At 41.9% G+C, this 20,376-nt stretch overlaps 1 protein-coding gene across 13 annotated transcripts in view; it reads right to left on the bottom strand.

Annotated features, from left to right (window-relative positions):
* RBAK (RB associated KRAB zinc finger) overlaps positions 1 to 20,376 on the bottom strand; it is a 28,330-nt gene that overhangs the window by 7,174 nt on the left and 780 nt on the right. The window contains exons 1-6 of one of the 13 annotated variants that reach the window (XM_082431545.1): positions 16,197 to 17,272; positions 15,142 to 15,275; positions 14,280 to 14,338; positions 14,068 to 14,125; positions 2,699 to 2,825; positions 2,333 to 2,428 (exon numbers count right to left, since the gene is read on the bottom strand). In XM_082431545.1, the coding sequence (XP_082287671.1) occupies positions 2,333 to 2,428; positions 2,699 to 2,825; positions 14,068 to 14,125; positions 14,280 to 14,338; positions 15,142 to 15,275; positions 16,197 to 16,200 (478 nt within the window). In that variant the 5' untranslated portion in view covers positions 16,201 to 17,272. The other 12 variants (XM_082431552.1, XM_082431546.1, XM_082431547.1 and 9 more) reach the window with 12 other exon arrangements.

Genomic DNA, 20,376 nt, shown 5'->3' with positions numbered 1-20,376 from the left:
TACAACATCCCTGTGCCCAAATACCAGCAGAAAAAAAACAAAAGTTATCCTTTACCAGTACAATTTTCATTACCTAGATTCACAATATATATTCAAACTAGCATCACACTCATCTTCCAAAAACACCTTCTGCTCCAGGAAGCCTGGGCCCTGCCCTGCTCACGCCCAACCATAAGTCTGCACATGCTCTTGTTCACTCAACCTGACTTCCAGCCTGGTATGTACTCAAAACCTAGCTATGTTTCAGGGGAAGCCTTAAAATATTTATAAAGTCTCTTTCCAACTTTTTGAAGCTCTCCTTCCCTTAAATTTTAAAATAGCCTTAACACAAAGTTATATATCATGAATTTGATTATGAACATTCCATTTGAAAGCTAATTTTAAACTAGTTCATGCAGCTGTGCTCTCCTTTCCTAACTCAAACCTCTGCCTGTCAAATGTATGACCACACTTGCTATTTTTTTTTTAATCTGTCCAATAGAAATTAAAGTAGTAGTTTCTAATCTGAATCAAATGGGGTGCTTTCAGGTTAGACTCTAACCCCCAGCTGTTTTTTCAGAATCCACAGTTCAGAATAAATTCTCTCAAAGCAGCTCCTCAGTGAGTGAATGAAAAATCTACTGAGTATCTTCTACATGTTACACAGAAAAGCAGAGCACTAAGACCCTTCCTTTTTGTAGGGTTATAATTCAGGTAGAGAAAGGAGCTCAAGCGACAAACACTTGCCATTACACATCAGAGTGCACAATCCTGTGCTAACAACCACTACGTGGAGGGGACGTGAAGAGAAGGGAAAGACTGGATGAAGAGCGAGAAATGAGGGAAACTTCAAGCAGGAGCTGAACTTTCAAGGTCAAATTTAAAGGATAAAGTTCTAGAGATTCTGTTGGACAACAATGTGAATACAGTTAACACCACTGAACTGTTCACTTAAAAATGGTTAAAACAGTAAATTTTATGGGTTTTTTTTTTTTTTTTTCAAACTACAACTAAGGAAGGAAAGAAGGGAGAGCAGAGGGAAAGAAGATGTATCATCTGGGCGAGTAGAGGGACAACGACAGTTTGAATGGAAGACATTTAGAAATCTAGACCATTTGGCATTTGACAAGAGTTGGGGGAAACAGGACATTCATTTTGGTATGCAACATTGCACCACACTGTGGGGGATTGAGGAGAATTTAAATTCCACTTAAGAAGAAACAGAATAGTTACAGGCTTATCTTCTGAGCCTAGTGATAAGATCAACTGGATGTTTCAAATGAATAGATTTTGCAATTTCCAAATAGGATTCACTGTAATCCAGGTACGTATGAGAAAATACTGTTTACACCAATGTCAAAAGAAACTGAGAATATGAAGAACAATTTTAAGGCATTTCATAAAAGACAAAAAACAGGTACAAGGCAGAGAAGACAAGTACAATGTAATAAATTAAGGGACTTGGGGAAGATGCACAGAATTCGTGGTTTGGAAAGGTCATAGTTTATCATCAGATGTGCTAAGGAAGAAGGAAGTGGACGATCCTTCCTGTGCTATTGTTCTGTCAGGTAAGAGTTAAAGAGGCTACAGGTTACAGATGTCGGGTATCAATTTGGATGAGCAACATAAATAAAAAAGCCTTCAAAGTTGAGGCTAGATGAACCCTTTTATGGGATACAAAGACGACTAAAGAAGTGGAAGACAGGTCCTAGGGGCTCCTGAGGAGGCCAGAGAAGAACAGGAATTCACTGATGAAATAAACTCTTCCTGAACATCTGCTGCCGACACAGGGACGGGCAGACAGATGGGACAGGAAGGAGCACTTGGGAAAGAGGACGGCCCAACTCGTGCTGTGTCACCGAGTCACCGAGGATGGGCTTCAGGGACAGTGACCAGTGCACCCACGGCGAGGAGGGGCCGACCCACAAGCGTAGGGAGGGGACTACGCTGGGTGTCTGAGGGCCTAGAGGGGGGCGTGAAACTGGGGTGGAACACAAGCCGGAGGCGTTTCACAGCAAGGAAGGAAAGAAAATGGAAGATAAAAAGAATGACCAGAAAAGTCTCCAGTTAACTTTTCTGTCAGACTTTTGAGTGCCTGAAAACAAAGGAATTCTGTGATAATAGGGAGGTTAGTCACGGACAGTATGAGAAGAAGAGGGAGTGAATGCACCCTCAGTCCTAGAAGACACGGAAATCCTGTAAAATGTAAGCCCGGTGCAAAATCAGAAAGGGAGCATGTGCATACATGGTGGAGGGCAAGTGCTATTGGTGCCAGGAGGTGAGATTTAGGGCATCTGCAGTCACCCCAGAGGACCGGAGTGACCATTTACAAATTCACACTCCACCACCTCACCTGGGTGAAATTGCCGTGGGAACTCGCCATCTGCTACCCAAGGCTCCTCTCCCTGCTCCAACTTGAGGATCACGTTCGGTTTGGTGCTGTCGTACCCTGTGGATGAGAAAGAGCCAACTTCGACCTGGTGCTCGGCTCTGGGTCTCTGAGTAGAAGGTGCTGCCTCAGAGGCCACAAAATAAAGCGTCTATTTTGCACCTAATCAAAATCAGAACCTTTTGATCGAGAAGCAAATAAACAAATACTTTATCTGGTGCCCACAAAGAATTAAACAGTCTCATCACTGATTTCTTCGAAGTCAAGCATAAAATCCTTAAACTGGAAGCCCCCAGCAGAGCAGCAACTCAGAAAGCAGGCTCTCCTCACCCACGGAGACCAGATGGCTGTAGTTCTCCAGCATCACGTCCCTGTAGGTTGTCTTCTCATCAGGGTCCAGCTGCTGCCATTCCTCCTGAGTGAAGTCCACGGCCACGTCCTTGAATGACACTGGCCCCTGCAATGGCACCGTGATGGGAACTGGGTGACATGGAGAAGACTTATGGGGACAAGAGCTCACCCAGCTCACCGGGAAAGTCAACTACGGACCCTGAAAACCTCACTGTTGTTACAGATCGTGGGAGGAAAACAAGCCATATTAGAAACACACTGCCTTTGGGTTCTTTAATGTGTCAAACGAACCAGCCAAAAAACCTCTCAAACCAAAAAAAAAAAAAGAGCTCCAATTTTGCAACTTAAGTATCTGAGTTCTGGGGACATAAGTTAATGAACCACCACTCCTGCTCTCACTCAAAGAGCTCACAGCCCGGCAAGGAGACACTGGCTAAGTGAACACGGGCATTTCCCTCCTTGTCGCTCTCTTCAGCAGCCTCTGCTGGTTGGGTCTCCTCTCCCTACCTCCTCATGCTGGCGCGGCCCAGGACTGGGGCCATCCCGGTTCAACTCCTTCATCCTCTGGCCCCTCCATTCTTATAGCTGGCTACCTGGAGCCATCTGCTTGGCTAAGTTTTCTAGTACTTCCTTCAAGTGGTATCTCAAACATCTCATTGTGGCAGCAATGAAAATTTGTTGCTTGAAAGACTGTCTGAGGTATTATCAGAGTGACACATACAAGGTGGAGCATGGTCTAACACGAGAAAAGTAAACTATTTTAATTTTACGTTGGCAGACTAGGCTCTGCAGGCTCAGCTGGGTGTTCTACACGATTCAGGGGAAAGAAGAGGACACAGTGTAAAAAGTACTCATGGCAAAACCTGCAGCAGCACCAATATTTAAGAGGTTGGCACAGGGCAGAGACCAAGAAGGCACTTTCTCGAGGGCAGCTTTTGGACAGGAAGAGTTGCCTCTAGTTCAAGAGAGTAAACGAACATATGCAAGTATTGGGTTGGCCAAAATGTTCGTTGAGGAAACCCAAACAAACATTTTGGCCAACCCAGTACTTTCCTGCCTCAAAAACAAGACAAAAACCCAAAAAGCCCAATTCAAAGAAATATACAAGTAGTGTTCTCATAAGAGCACTGGAACACAGAAGTTACCAACAGCAGGAATTTTTTTGAGGAAATTCTTGATTTATCGAGTAGAGCAGATGAGAAACCAGGACCACGGAACACACTCACACAGGGGCAGAGGCGGGACTGCAGCAAAAGTGACAGCAGGCTCGCCACCAGAGCCCTGGAAAATCTCCAGGCCCATCAAGAGGGCCTAGGGTTCCTACAGCAGTAGAGTGACTGGTTGACAGAGGAATGACTCACACAATCAACCAAGCAGCTTGAGAGGCTTCCTGTTCTCATTGCACAGAGCAGCCAAATCCACTCAGACTGTGCCAACAGCCTCTGGCCGTGGGCTCGGGCGCCAGAGATGGAGCCAGTACCACTCTTCAGACCCCTGCAATGAGGGTGATCACACATTCACTGTCCAAATGGAAAACTGCTGTCTGGGACAAAGGATAAACCTGACAGGACACCAGGAAAGGAGGTGCAACCCAAGACTATGTCAGGCACATCTGGACAAAGAGCCAACTGTTTCCATGTTGGACATGGATGTTTCTCCTAAAGCAACTCTTAGAAGACTACTCTCACCATAAAGCACCTGAGCAACTTAAACTTGTCTGCCGACTTGCAGTGGTGCCCACAGGTTCTGTGCATCAGAAGACACAGTCGACAAGGAATAAGGGAGACCACGGAATGGGAGAAAATATTTGCAAATCACGTATCTGCTAAGGGGTCAGCATCTAGAATATATAAAAGGAAACCATAAACAAGATGAAAAGACAACCTTCAGAATGGGAGAAAATATTTGCAAATGAAGCAACTGACAAGGGATTAAAAACAGCTCATGCAGCTCAATATCAAAAAAACAAACAACCCAATCAAAAAATGGGTGGAAGAACACATGAAAACATGCTCAACATCACTAATTATTAGAGAAATGCAAATCAAAACTACAATGAGGTATCACCTCACACCGGTCAGAATGGCCATCATCAAAAAATCTACAAACAATAAATGCTGCAGGGCTTCCCTGGTGGCGCAGTGGTTAAGAATCCGCCTGTCAATGTAGGGGACACGGGTTCGAGCCCTGGGCCGGGAAGATCCCACATGCCGTGGAGCAACTAAGCCCATGCGCCACAACTACTGAGTCTGCGCTCTAAAGCTCACAAGCCACAACTACAGAATCCCGCGCGCCTAGAGCCCGTGCTCCGCAAGAGAAGCTACCGCAACTAAGAGTAGCTCCCATTCACTGCAACTAGAGAAAGCCCGCACACAGAAATGAAGACCCAATGCAGCCAAAAATAAATAAATAAAATAAATATTTAAAAAATTAAACAAAAAATGCTGGAGAGGGTGTGGAGAAAAGGGAACCCTCTTACACTGTTGGTGGGAATGTAAATTGATACAGCCATTATGGAGAACAGTACGGAGGTTCCTTAAAAACTAAAAACAGAACTACCATATGACCCAGCAATCCCACTCCTGGGCATATACCTGGACAAAACCATAATTCAAATTTAGATACATGCACCCCAATGTTCATTGCAGCACTATTTACAACAACCAGGACATGGAAGTAACCTAAATGTCCATCAAGAGAGGAATGGATAAAGAAAATGTGGTACATATATACAATGGAATATTACTCAGCCATAAAAAGGAACAAAATTGTGCCATTTGCAGAGACGTGGATGGACCTAGAGACTGCCAGACAGAGTGAAGTCAGAAAGAGAAAAACAAATATCATACGATATCACTTATATGTGGAATCTAGAAAAATGATACAGATGAACGTATCTGCAAAGCAGAAGTAGAGACACAGATGTAAAGAACGTATGGATACCAAGGGGGTAGGGGGCGATAGGATGAATTGGGAGACTGGGATTGACATATATACACTACTATGTATAAAATAGATAACTAATGAGAACCTACTGTATATCACAGGGAACTCTACTCAATGCTCTGTTGTAACCTAAATGGGAAGGAAATCCAAAAAACAGGGGATATATGTATACGTATAGCTGATTCACTTTGCTGTACAGCAGAAACTAACACAACACTGTAAATTTATACTCCAATAAAAATTAATTTAAAAAATACCTAGAATATACAGAGAACGCCTAAAACTCAACAACAAAAACAACAATTCTAAAACAGGCAGTGAAATAAATAAAGTAAAATTTTGAAAAATGGGCAAAGCACTTGAATAGACATTTCTCCAAAGAAGTTTTACAAATGACCAATAAGCATATGAAAAAAAAAGCTGAACATCACTGATAATTAGGGAAATGAAAATCAAAACTGTGAGATACCACCTCATACCCATTAGGATGGCTACTATCAAAAAACTGAGAAAATTACAAGTGTTGGATAAATTGGAACCCTTGTGCACTGTTAGTGAAAATGTAAAATGGTGCAGCTGCTGTGGAAAACAGCATGGTGGTTCCTCAAAAAATGAAAAACAAAATTAACATATGATCCAGCAATTCCACTTCTGGGTCTATACCCCACAAAAATGAAAGCAAAGACTTAAAGAGGTATCTGTATACCTAGGTTCACATCAGCATTATTCACAATAGCTAAAATGTGGGAATAACCCAAGTGTCCATCGATGGACAAATGGTTAACAAAATGTGATATACATACACAGTGGAGTATGATTCAGCCTTAAAAAGGCGGGAAATTCTGACATCTGCTACCACATGAACGAACTTTTTTTTTTTTTTTTTAAAGTTCTTTGCTGTTTATCTGAAATTCAAATTTTACTAGGTATCCTCTATTTTTTTTTTTAAGTAACTTTTATTTATTTATTTATTTATGGCTGTGTTGGGTCTTCGTTTCTGTGCGAGGGCTTTCTCTAGTTGTGGCAAGCGGGGGCCACTCTTCATCGCAGTGCGCGGGCCTCTCACTATCGCGGCCTCTCTTGTTGCGGAGCACAGGCTCCAGACGCACAGGCTCAGTAATTGTGGCTCACGGGCCCAGTTGCTCCGCGGCATGTGGGATCTTCCCAGACCAGGGCTCGAACCCGTGTTCCCTGCATTGGCAGGCAGATTCTCAACCACTGCACCACCAGGGAAGCCCCACATGAACGAACTTTAAGGACATTAAGCGAAGTGAAATGAGCCAGTCACGGAAGGACAAATACTGTAGGATTCCGCTTAGATGAGGTATTTAGTCCAAATCCTAGCGACAGAGAGTAAAATGGTGGTTGCCAGGGGCTGGGGAGGGAGAAATGGGAAGTTAGTGTTTACCGGGGGCAGAGTGTCAGTTCTGGAAGATGAGACACTCTCGAGGTGGATGGTGGTGGCGACTGCACAACATTATGAATGGCCTTAATACCACTCTACTGTACACTTAAAAAATGGTTACCTTAACACTACTGTACTGTACACTTAAAAATGGTTAGGATGGATGGGAGGGAGATGCAAGAGGGAGGAGATATGGGGATATATGTATACATATAGCTGACTCATTTTGTTATAAAGCAGAAACTAACACACCATTGTAAAGCAATTATACTCCAATAAAGATGTTTAAAAAAAAAAGGTTAGGATACTAAATTTATGTTATGTGTATTTTACCACAATAAAAAAAAGTGGAAGGAAAAAAAATGCAGTGATGCCTCTCTAATTACACACCCCTACCCACTCCCTTACAGAGCTTCTGCAGCCATCCCCTCCACAAAGGAAAGAGGAATGAAATGGGGTCATGGGTTGAGTATTTTCACATTAGTTAGTAGTAATTATTCCCTCAAAAAGTGAAATTAAAAAATTAAGAATCATCAGCTAATTGAGAAAACAACATAAATAAAGGATAAACATTAGGATGAACAACTCAACAATGACTGAACCAAATTCACAAAGGAAACAACTTGCATTTGTGTCTACTGATTTATATTTTTTAATAAATTAAGCAGGATAATGCTTCCAGAAAATGAGAACATTCTGCTAAGAAAAAGCCACTGGAGAATACTTAGAAATTAAAGACTGGATTGTTGAATTTTAAAAAAATCCTCAAGTAAGAAGCTTGAATAATAAACGGGACATAGAATAGATAACTTAGGAAATCTCTCTGAAAACAAGAAACTGAAATGATGAAATTTTGAGATATTGAAGCCAGATCCAACAGATTCAACATTTTCAGAAAGAGTTATAGAGGATGAACAAAAAATCATCAAAGGCAGAATGGAAAATGATTCCTGAGCTGAAGATCATAAAAATAAACAAACAAACAAAACAAAACAAAACATCATCAAAAGGGGCCATATAATCTGCAAAGAAAAATACTGGGTAAACAAATAGATCAAGAAATTTCCTGATAAAAAATCCAAAATTTAAAAATTAGAGGGAACTCCCTGGTGGTCCAGTGGTTGGGACTTGGCGCTTTTGCTACGGGGGCCCGGGTTCAATCCCTGGTTGGGGAGCTGGCATCTCGCAAGCTGCACAGCCAAAAAAAAGAAAAAGAAAAGGCGGGGGGGGGAAATCCTAAAAAGTTACAGAGGGAAAAAAATACACTAGTTACCCTGGCAACTGACATTCTAATTCTCAACCAAGAGAAAACAATGGAGAACACCCACAACTTTTAAAGAAAAAGGATTTTGAACCTAGAACTGTACACCAAGCCAAACTATCATTTAAGCCTAAAGACATTATAAAGGTATTTTCAGAAAAGCAAGACAATTTTTGTTGAAGAAAACAGTTTCCTTAAAACAGTCAGTGACATACTCCACCGAAACCCAAGAGCTCCAACAAAGACGAACATGGGGATGTAGAAACCTCACTGAATGACCAGCAAAATGGGTTCTCAGTTGTTGGAAGGAGCACTTGTTGGGACTGTAAACATTTAACTTGTATTTTGGAAGGGAAGTGCTCAGTAAACATGTTCTAGTATCCTATTGTTTATAAAGGGATTCCACCCACTGGTACAGCCACATCTGTGCAGGTCTCACAGCTGAGATTCCCCAAGAGAGCCTAAGATTATCCCAAGGCAAGCCAAATGAGCTTCAACATCACCTATAGGAAGTAATAACCTTCTGGGTTAAGGCAGTCCAGAAGGCAAGAAGTGGCAGGGGTTGGAAGACTGATCAATCAAGCAAATAAATTAAATTACATATCAATATTGCTTCTATCGATACAAGTATCCAAAATGAAATATTAGCAAACAAAATCCAATACCGCGTTGAAAAGAAAATATGTAATTATCTAAACAGGACTTATTCCAAGCATACAGACTGGTTTAATATTGGGAAATCCATTAATACAATATGCCATTATAATATAGCTAAGAAGAAAAATCTTACATTTCCGAAGATGCTGAAAAGACCTCTGACAATATTCAAATCATACCTAATTAAAAAAAAAAAAAAACTCAAGAAAATAGGAATTGATGGATACTTCACCAACATGAATATACCTATGTATACACATACTCATACCCTAATGTGCACACGTGTGATACATATACACACGGGTACATACATACACTTTGTTGAGTCTAGACACAAACACGTATCTATGCTTCAGTCCTCTTAGTTCTAAAGTCAGGACTTACTTAATGGGTAAACAATAGACACATTCTCACAAAGATTAGAAACAAGGCAAAATGCTCATTATCTCCAATCAGAGAAAACAATTAAAGACCTAATAATCAATAAGAAAAAGTGAAACTATTTCTATTCACAGATGATATACTATACCTAGAAAACTCAGAGAATCAACAATGGAACCAAATCAATAAAAATAACTCTGTTAGGTAACAAAATATATAGTTAACACACATAAAAGCAACAGCCCTCATTACGTAAAAAGGAGTAAAAAGATATAATTCAAGTGTACACACAGTTTACAATAGCAACAGAAAAAAACTCTTAATAAGAAATATACAAAATCTATACTAGAAAAATTTTAAAACACTCCTGAAAGACAGAGAAGTAGACCTGAACAAATGGAATGATTCTCCTTGTTCTTGGACACACTGTGAAGCACAATAAAATGAGGCATGCCTTCACCAAGACGTATCAAAACCAAACGGCTAAAAACTAGTGATAAAAAATAAATAAATAAAGACACGTTATATACAGAGGAACAAAGACGAGGATGACATCAGATTTCTCTTGGAATCAATGTAAGCAAGAAGCCAGTGGAGGAACACATTTAAAGTACTGGAGAATAAAAAAAACCAGCAATAATCTCTTTAAAAGTGAAGGCAAAATAAAGGTATCTTCAGACATACAAGAGCCATAAGAATTCATTATCAACTAGAAGAAATGTTAAAGTCCTTCAGGCAGAAGAAAAATGACAGCAGATAAAAATGTGGATCTACACAACAGAATGAAGCACCAGAAATGGTAACTATGTATTTTCTCTCATTATTTAAATCTCTTTAAAAGATTAATTAAAAATGACAATGTATCAGGAATTCCCTGGTGGTCCAGTGGTTAGAACTCAGAACTTTAACTGCAGGGGCCCAGGTTCAATCCCTGGTCGGGGAACTGAGATCCCACTAGCCACTCGGTCTGACAAAAAACAAACAAACAAAAAACAAACAACAACAAAAAACCCAATGTATTGTGGGATTGGTATTACCTGTAAAAATAAAATGCAACAACAGTATAAAGACCAAGATGGGAAAAATGGAACTGTAGCTAAGTGATCAGGCATATTACTTGAAGATAAACTGTAATAAATTAAAGCTACATGCTATAAACACTAAAGCACCCACTAAAATAACAAGTGTTATGGCTAATAACCCAACAAAGGATATAAAATGGAATCACAAAAAATAGTCAATCAAACAGAAGGAAGACAAAGAAGATGGGACAAACAGAAAATAAAGACAACAGACTATAACCTAACTGGTTGTATCAATATTCAGGTTACAAGTAAATGGTCTAAACACCCCAATAGACAGAAATTGTCAAATTGGATAAAAAAAAACAAGACCTAACTATATGCTGTCTACAGTGCTGTACTTTACATATACAGATGCAAATAGGTTAAAAGTAAAAGGACAGAATAAGACGTTGCACACCAACACTACTCAAAAGAAAGCTGGAGTGGCTTTATAAGTATCAGAGATTCCATTTCACAGCACAGACCATTACCAGGATAAAGGAGGCCAATTCACAACAACAAAGTGGTTAATTAATCAAGAGGATCTAATAATCTTAAATGGTTAGGTATCTTTTCACAAAATTCATGAAGCAAAAACTGACAGAATTGCGAGGAGAAATGGACAAAACACAATCGCAGGAGATTTCAATTCCCCCTCTCTCACGACTCATGGGACAAGTCGGCAGAAGGTTAGCAAGGATATGGTGCACCTGCCAAACATTCCCAACTTGATGTTACTGACATTTAGAGAACACTCCATCCACCGAGAGCAGAACAGGCACCCTTCTCAAGTGCACGTGGAACTTCTCCGAGAGAGACCCTATTCTGGGTCATAAATCTTAAAAGAGTCATTATTTATGTAGTGTTCCTGCTGAAAAATCACCATCTAAATCTATGAAAAAACATTGGGGAAACATAAATTCAAAGAATTCTACAAAATAATTGGCCTGTATTCTTCAATTACTATAATGGTATTGAGAAACTATTCCATATTAAACAGACTTAAAAAGCATGAAAACTAAATGCAATTCATAATTCCGGACTGCATCCCACATCAAAAATAAAAAATTGCTATAAAGGAAATTACTGGGAAAACTGACAAAACTGGAAGTTGGATGACTGGATGAACTGTAGATTAAAGTATTATATCAAGGGGACTTCCCTGGTGGTCCAGTGGTAAAGAATCCATCTTACAATGCAGGGGACGTGGGTTCGATCCCTGGTCAGGGAACTAAGATCTCACATGCCGCAGGGCAACTAAACCCACGCGCCACAAGTACTCAGTTCGGGCGCCTCAACTAGAGCCCTTGTGCCGCAAACTACAGAGCCCACACGCTCTGGAACCGGAGCGCTACAGCTAGAGAGCCAGCACGCCCTGAAGCCAGTGCACCACAACTAGAGAAGAGAAAAACCCATGCCACAACTAGAGAGAAGCCCACGTGCCACAACAAAGAGCCCGCTCACCACAACTAAGACCTGACGCCGCCAAAAATAAATAAATAAATAATAAATAAATAAATAAAAATAAAGTATTATATCAGGAACTTGCCTAGTGGTCCAGTACGTAAGACTCCCAATGTAGGGGGCCTGGGTTCGATCCCTGGTTGGGGAACTAGATCCCACATGCATGCCACAACTAAGAAGCCTGCATGCTGCAACTCAGAGTCTGCAGGCCACAACTAAGACACGGCACAGCCAAAATAAGTAGATTTTTAAAAAATGTTAAAAAAATAAAGTATTACATCAATGTAAAATTTCCTGAATTCAGTTACCTCTGGCAAACATACGTAAGAAAATATTCTTGATCTTAGGAGATACAACTGAGACATTACAGGGTAAAGGGGCATGACACACACTCTCAAACGGTTCAGAAAAAAATATATGTTAAAGTTAAAACAACTGCAATGCAGTCAACACAATTCAAGACTAATCAACTGCAACATATGGGCTCTATTTGTATCCTCGTTGAAAAGAAAAAACTGAGAAACATGTAGAAAATTGTGAAACTCTGAACATTGATATTAAGAAAAAACGGTATTGTGGGTTATCCCCACCCACTTTTTAAAAGACTCATTATTGTTTAAAGATACATACAGAAATACAAGTGAATTTTTTCTAAAGGATTTTTAAAAGAATATTTATTTTTAATTAATTAATTAATTTTATTTACTTATTTTTGGCTGCGTTGGGTCTTCGTTGCTGCGCACAGGCTTTCTCTAGTTGCGGCGAGCGGGGGGCTACCCTTCGTTGTGGTGCATGGGCTTCTCATTGCAGTGGCTTCTCCTGTTGCGGAGCATGGGCTCTAGGCACGCGGGCTTCAGTAGTGGTGGAACAAAGGCTCAGTAGTTGTGGCTCGGGGGCTCTAGAGCGCAGGCTCAGTAGCTGTGGCGCACGGGCTTAGTTGCTCTGCGGCATGTGGGATCTTCCCGGACCAGGGCTCGAACCCGTGTCCCCTGCACTGGCAGGTGAATTCTTAACCACTGCGCCACCAGGGAAGTCCCAAATGAATTTTTTTAAAAGCCAAGAAAAGGGAGACTCCATGAGTTTGGCAGTAACAGATGTCAAAGGCAGATGGATGGTCAGGAGAGGGAAGGACCTGAAAATGTCCACTGGATTTGACTATAATTAGGTCACTGCTAATCTTTACCAACAGATTCAGGAGAGTGGTAAGGACAAAACCAAGACACCAAGAACTGAAATGGGAATGGGAAGTGAAAACACCTCTACTGGAGAATATTTGTCTGTATTGTGTGCTGTACAACCACCCAAAAACACATTAACAGAAATATCTGAAGGATGAGCAGGCCATTCCATGATTTAGGTTTTAGCCTTGGACTAAACAGTAAAAATGTAAACAGGTCTACTTGGATCACAATATTTTGGAGCCTGGAAAAATCACATGCACCAAGTTCCTGCTGGGCAGCAGGCCCACTGCTAAGATAAACAATAAGTCTAAGCCATATACTGAAATGATTTGATGCCTGTTATTAGCAGAGCTATCCACAATTATTTCAACTTCAACAAACAAATTTTTCCAGGTCTTAGGAAATCTTTGAGATCCACAAGTAACAAAAATGCTTTCTTCTTATAGTCAACACAAATCACACGATGGATGGTATTTTCCTTTTTCTATAACTATCAAGAACATGAGTCATATTTGCAGCTCAATTCCAGTAGCCTTAAAGCATCATACTACCTATATGTGTGAACTGGACAACTAGGTGCCGCCCTGACTCTGTAACAACTCTATTTTATGTTATAATGTCTTTTACCTATTTCTCCCTTCACATTTTTTTTTAAATAAATTTATTTATTTTGTTTATTTATATTTGGCTGCGTTGGGTCTTCATTGCTGCGCACAGGCTTTCTCCAGTTGCGACGAGCGGGGGCTACTCCTCGTTGTGGTGCATGGGCCTCTCATTGCAGTGGCCTCTCTTTGCTGTGGAGCACGGGCCTCTCTTTGCTGTGGAGCACGGGCTCTAGGCGCGCGGGCCTCAGCAGCTGTGGCTTGCGGGCTCTAGAGCGCAGGCTCAGTAGTTGTACCTTCACATTTTAAAATGTGGATCCTTATACACCTCCTAAAATGCATTACAAAACAAACTGGGGGAAAACATACACCGACAGGAAAACTCACCTGGGATTCATTCATTTTCTGCTGCTCTTGGAAAAATCGTAGACTGTAAACGGTGGACCTAGAGGAAGGGAAGCAAGTAACTGAAGTGCTGAGTAACCTGACCTGCCCAGGCAGCAACCTCCTGCATCAGGACCATCAAAGAAAGTCCAATAAAATGACACCCTGTGAACATCCAGAAGAGGCTAAAAGGGTCCTACAAGAGAAACACACACCTGTACCTTTCCAACTCCAACACGATCAAGTTACTCTCATTGGTGAATATGAACAGTGACTGTTTCAAGGCGTTAAATAAAAAATGCAAATAAAAAAAATTTCCCTGTGACACTACTTAAGTATTTTCTTATTGTCTCTTTAAATTGATTAAAATCAAAGATTCCACCGTAAGGGAGAATGTAAGCTCTCAAAAGTGGGATAAACGTGCATCAAGGCACCGCACTGTTCGTAAATCATCTGACTCAATTTGGTTACCGCTGCACTTATGAGTGTTTTATTATGAAACTGACTTTAAGTGGACAGAACACCTGCCCTAGGAGTTCTGAGTCCTGTTAGCGACCCCACGTGCACACCCGGTGAGGATCTGGGACAAGTCACTTCCCTTCTCAGGCCCAATCTCTTCCTTACTCAACCGAGAAAGCGGGACAGAAGCCTTGCAGACTCATCATGCACTAACTACACTGTGCGATTCCACAGGGCACAACCCAGGGGGACACTGAACGCTTAGATTAGACAACCAACGGGCTGATGGGCCTTGAGAGACACGTGCGAGAGCCCGACACGGCGACAGCAGGAGGACGAGGATGAGGAGGATCGGGGTTGGAGGGAGGGGTGGACGCGGCACGTCCCGGCCGAGCCTGTGGCCCCTGCTCCCCCAGAACACCCGGAACTCACAAGTCCCAGGGGAGCCCCATCCGGAGCAGCCGGCCCTGCTCTCCAGCCCGACCCCTCCACCTCCGGGAAGCGGTCAAACCCTCCCGGTCGCTCTCCCACGGGGCCCGGGGCGGGCTCCCCCAAGCCCCGCTCTCCAAGGGCCGCAGGGTCTACAACCGCCTGCAGGCCCGAAGACGCACCACCTACCCCGTCGGGACTCGCTGACCAGCCCCGGGCTCCCGAGGCTCCGGGCCGGGGGCTGCTCCTCCGGCGCGCTCCTCTCCCGGGGTCCCTCCACTCCGCCTCACGAGGCCACTGGGCCCGAGGAGCCGGCTCTGGGCCTACGGGACAAGCTCCCTTCAGGCCCACGTCCCTCCCGGGGCCTCGCTGTGCCACGCGCCGCAGACGGTCTGGCACTGCGTCGCCGCCGCCCGCCCGGCCCCTTCGGCCCAGCCCGCGGGCTCCGGGGCTCGCGCTCGGGGGTCCCCGTTCCAGCCTCTGCCCAGCCCACGCGAACCCTCGCCCGCACAGCCCGCGCCCGCTGGGTGCCAGCCGGGCCAGACGGCGTCCAGTCCTTCAGGCCCCGGAATCTTCCCCGCCGGAGGCCAGAGACTGGGAACGAAAGCAAGCGGTGACCTGGGCAAGGAAAGGAAACGAGAGCAGCGCGGCGCGGCGGCGGTGCGCGTGCGCGAACACGAACACGCACACAGGGTGAGACTACCAGCGCAGGGGGACGCCGGAAGTCCGCCTGCCAAGGCCCGCCCCGGAGAGCGAGACAAATACCAGGACTCTATTTCCCAGAAGTCTCCGCGCCATCATGTTAGGGAACGTCTTAAATGTCTCCATCTCATCTGGCGGTGAAGAGGTGATGTGCTGAGAGGATGGGCCGCCTGGACCAGGGACTCAAATTTCCCCTTACTTTAAGGGAACGTCTGTTATGTCACCGCTTCTCGAGGCATCTTACCTGACTATGTCCTGGTGCGCTAATCTTTTCCTTACCTTGCGTGCTTAAGTCTTAGAATAAGTGTCCACAGACAACTGATAAATAAGGGAAAGGGGTTTATCATGTTAGCTTACTACCATAGTGAGCTATTTAATTAAAATATTAGTGAATAGAACTTAGCGTTAACATAATTGAGTATTAGCCTAGGATACCTTCCTCCCCCTCGTAGGGAAAAAGAAACATAGGTTTTCCAAACCACTTTTAATTCGTGACAACTGTAGAAAAATCATAAAATACAGAATTGAAAGAAGAAAATTACCCATTCCTTTACTTCCTGAAGAGGATTATGTGTGTGGAAAAAAAATTGTGTGTTTCAATGGACAACTAAGCATTATTTGGAGGACATCGCTCATCGCGTTGATTTCAGCCCTTTCTTTGTCTTCAAGCTGTTTTACACGTCTTTGAAGGTTGTAGGTAACATGAAATTCTGTCCACTTGGTAGGAAGTTCAGTTGACTCGCCAAAACCCTACCCAGGAAAAATCCAATTTTGCCTTCATTTCTTTTTTGACATATTCATTTCAATAGTCCGGATCTGTAATGTGTCTGCTTCTCAGATTCTCTTTTGAACCGGTTATAACAGCTGCAGGTTCCTTCTTGAATGAAATAAAATACTTAGCCTGTGCTCATTTTTATATCTGTATGAGAGTCATGATCTCACACTTATTTTTTTTTTAAGATTTATTATTTATTTATTTTATTTATCTTTGGCTGCGTCAGGTCTTAGTTGCAGCACGCGGGCTCTTTGCTGTGGAGCTTGGGCTTCGCTCTGCTTGTGGTGCGTGGGCTTCTCTCTAGTTGTGGCGGGCTGGTTTTCTCTCTTTAGTTGTGGCACACGGGCTCCAGGGCACGTGAGCTCTGTAGATTGCGGCACTCGGGCTCTAGTTGAAGTGCGAAAGCTCAGTAGTTGTGGCACGCAGGCTTAGTACCCTGCGGCACATGGGATCTTAGTTCCCTGACCAGGGATTGAACCCAGGTCCCCTGCATTGTAAGGGGGATTCGTTACCACTGGACCACCAGGGAAGTCCCTACCCTTATGTTTTAACAGTTTTGGAGGTCTTCACAGAGATCCTGGATGGATTCACCTAACAGCACCAGGTAAACTTTGTGTCAAGAGTAGTGCACCTCATTCCTCAAGAATTTTAAAGAACTATAATAGGATCCAGAAATTCCACTTCTGTGTATTTTTTCAGAAGAAAAAAAAACACTAGTTCAAAAAGATACATGCACCCCTATGTTCACTGAGCATTATTTATAATAGCCAGTGTATAGAAGCAACCTAAGTGTTCATCCATAGACGAATGGATAAAGAAGATGCATCATATATAAATATATATATATATGTATGTATGTATACACACACACACACACACACACACACACACACACACACACAAAGGACTATTAGCCATGAAAAAAAAAAGAATGAGGGGCTTCGCTGGGGTTGCAGTGGTTAAGAATCCGCCTGCCAATGCAGGGGACATGGGTTCAAGCCCTGGTCCAGGAAGATCCCACATGCCACGGAGCACCTAAGCCCGTGTGCCACAACTATTGAGTCTGTGCTCTAGAGCCTGAGAGCCACAACTACTGAGCCTGCGTACCACAACTACTGAAGCTCGCTCACCTAGAGCCCATGCTCTGCAACAAGAGAAGCCACCGCAATGAGAAGCCCACGCACCGGAATGAAGTGAAGCCCCCGCTCGCCGCACTTAGAGAAAAGGCCACATACAGTAACAAAGACCCAACGCAGCCAAAAGTAAAATAAATAAATATTTAAAAATTAAAAAAAAGAATGAAATCTTGCCATTTGTGGCAACATGGATGGAGCTACAGGGTATTATGCTAAGTGCAATAAGTCAGACAGAGAAAGAAAAATACCGTATGATCTCATTTGTATGTGGAATCTAAAAAACAAAGCAAAAGAACTAATGTAACTAAACAAAAACAGACTCATAGATACAGAGAACAAACAGGTGGTTGCCAGAAGAGGGTAGGTGGATGAGTGAAATAGGTGAGGGAGATTAAGAGGAACAAATTACCAGTTACAAAATAAATGAGTCATGGGAATGAAATATACAGCATGGGGAATACAGTCAGTAACATTATAATAACTTTGTACGGTGACCGATGGTAACTAGACCATAGCTAGACTTATCATGGTGTTCATTTTCTAATGTATAGAAATATTGATATTATGCACCTGGAACTAACATAGTGTTGTAGGTCAGTTACACTTGAATTAAAAATTTTTAATTAGAACGAAAAGAATAGTGTGCCTCGTTACCTATAGACACTTAGTCATACAGCAGTTCTCTATAACATATGCATCCTGTGTAACTGTAACTTTATACCCATGGAACAACTCCCCATTCTCTCCTCCCCCACCCCTGACAATTTATGTTTGACTCTTTTAGATACGTCGTATAAGTGGAAACACACAGTTTTGTCCTTCTGTGACTGACCCATTTCACTTATCATAATGTCTTCTAGTTCTGTCCCCGTTGTCACAACTGGTAGGATTTCCTACTAATAAGTCTGAATCATATCCTATGTATATACCACATTTTCTTTACCCATTTCTCTGTTGATGAAAATTTGCATTGCTTTCCTATCTTGGCTCTTGTGAATAATGCTGTAATGAATGTAGAGGTGCATATATCTCTTCTAGATATTGATTTCCTTTTCTTTGACTATACAGGCTATATTATATTATATTACATTATATCATATTACATTGCATTCTATTATAATTATTGTGCTTCCCGGATCTTGTGTTTTTTACAGATTGAAGGTTTGCAGCAGCTCTTTGTGGAGCAAGTCTGTTGGCACCGTATTTCCAACAGCAGTTGCTCACTTCTTGTCTTTGTGTCATATTTTAGTAATTCTCACACTATTTCAAACCCTCCATCAGCAAAAAGATTACTACTCGCCGAAGGCTCAGATGATGGTTAGCATTTTTTAGCAATAAAGTATTTTTAATTTTTTTTTTGTTTCGGCTGTGCTTCACAGCACGTGGGATCTCAGTTCCCCGACCGGGGATCAAACCTGCGCCCTCTGTATTGGAAGGCGGATTCTTAACCACTGGACCACCAGGGAAGCCCCTAAAGTTTTTTTTTTTTTTTTTTACACTACATATTTTTATTGCACAACACATATTTTAACCACATTAAGAAAACGATTTAAGGGAGAAAATTCCTCATATATCTCCCACTTAATATGTTAAATTTCTCCAATTCAGCTCTGAACCAACATAACCTGACTCACTGATAACAGTGGTCTAGTTTCTGCATGTAAGATGCTTTGTAAGCTTGGAATTAACATACACACACTACTATATATAAAATAGATAACCAAAAAGGACTTACTGTATAGCATGGGGAACTATACTCAATATTCTGTAATAACTTACATGGGAAAAAATCTGAAAAAGAATGAATATATGTATATGTATAACTGAATCACCATGTGGTACACCTAAAACTAATACAACATTATAAATCTACTATACTCCAATAAAATTTTTTAAAATGCTATTGTACACAACCACATCGTTTGCCTTCAACATTGCCGTTTCTGTTGACTGCATGGTATTTCATTATGTTGATAAATTAGCATCTCTTGAGCCATTTCCCAAGTGTAACAGTTCAGGTAGATTGATCCTTTAAAAAGTGTTCTGGGGTGATCTCAATATAGGAACTTAAACAAAGTCACAAAATGATTACAAATCTTCAAACAAAAAAGTTCTGAAGAGAAAATCAAATTTTGGCTAACTATTAAAAGAATTAAAAGATCTCTCTTGTCAATTTTAATGTCAAGTAAACATGAAAACCAGTGTGTGTGAGCACTAGGCATAAATAATAAAAAGTAATAGTATATAGTTTATTCATGAAAACCTATGAATAAATTAAGAAGAAAAGGTATTATTATTATTATTATTAATTACTCATTAAAAAGTCATAGTCCCTCCCTTTTCTGGCCAAGGGATTTACCTCTAATTCCTTCTGGATCTGGTAGAGTGAAGAGGCAATATCTCTTCACCAGCTCCACTACGACCAAGATGTGTGGTCTTCAAACCAGGATCTGATTCCCCTGGGGCATGAGAAGGCCTTCTTAGGGCTTTGATACATGTTTCCAGTTCTTCATTGCCCATAAATTTTCTAACATTGGTTGGCCCAAGTCTAGGCCTGGATCACCAATAGCCCTCTGTCCCTTTATAAGAAAAAGTCATTACCCTTCTTTACTCTTGGAGAGGGCTTCCTGTCTCTCCCTGTCTTGGGCTCATTTCTATTAAGAGTAAAGTTAAATTAAGACCAGGGCATTCTGCCCCAAGTTTTGAATTCGGATAAATGATAGAGGCAGTGGGAGTATTGACAATTTTTATTCAATAATTTTGCCTCTTCTATCCCCTGACTATTGCCCAAGAATGCCTAGCTCTTGGAGA

This window comes from Balaenoptera physalus (genome assembly GCF_965194825.1).
Source record: "Balaenoptera physalus genome assembly, chromosome: 16".
Lineage (NCBI taxonomy): Eukaryota > Metazoa > Chordata > Mammalia > Artiodactyla > Balaenopteridae > Balaenoptera > Balaenoptera physalus.
This window is presented reverse-complemented; position numbering and strand designations above follow the sequence as displayed.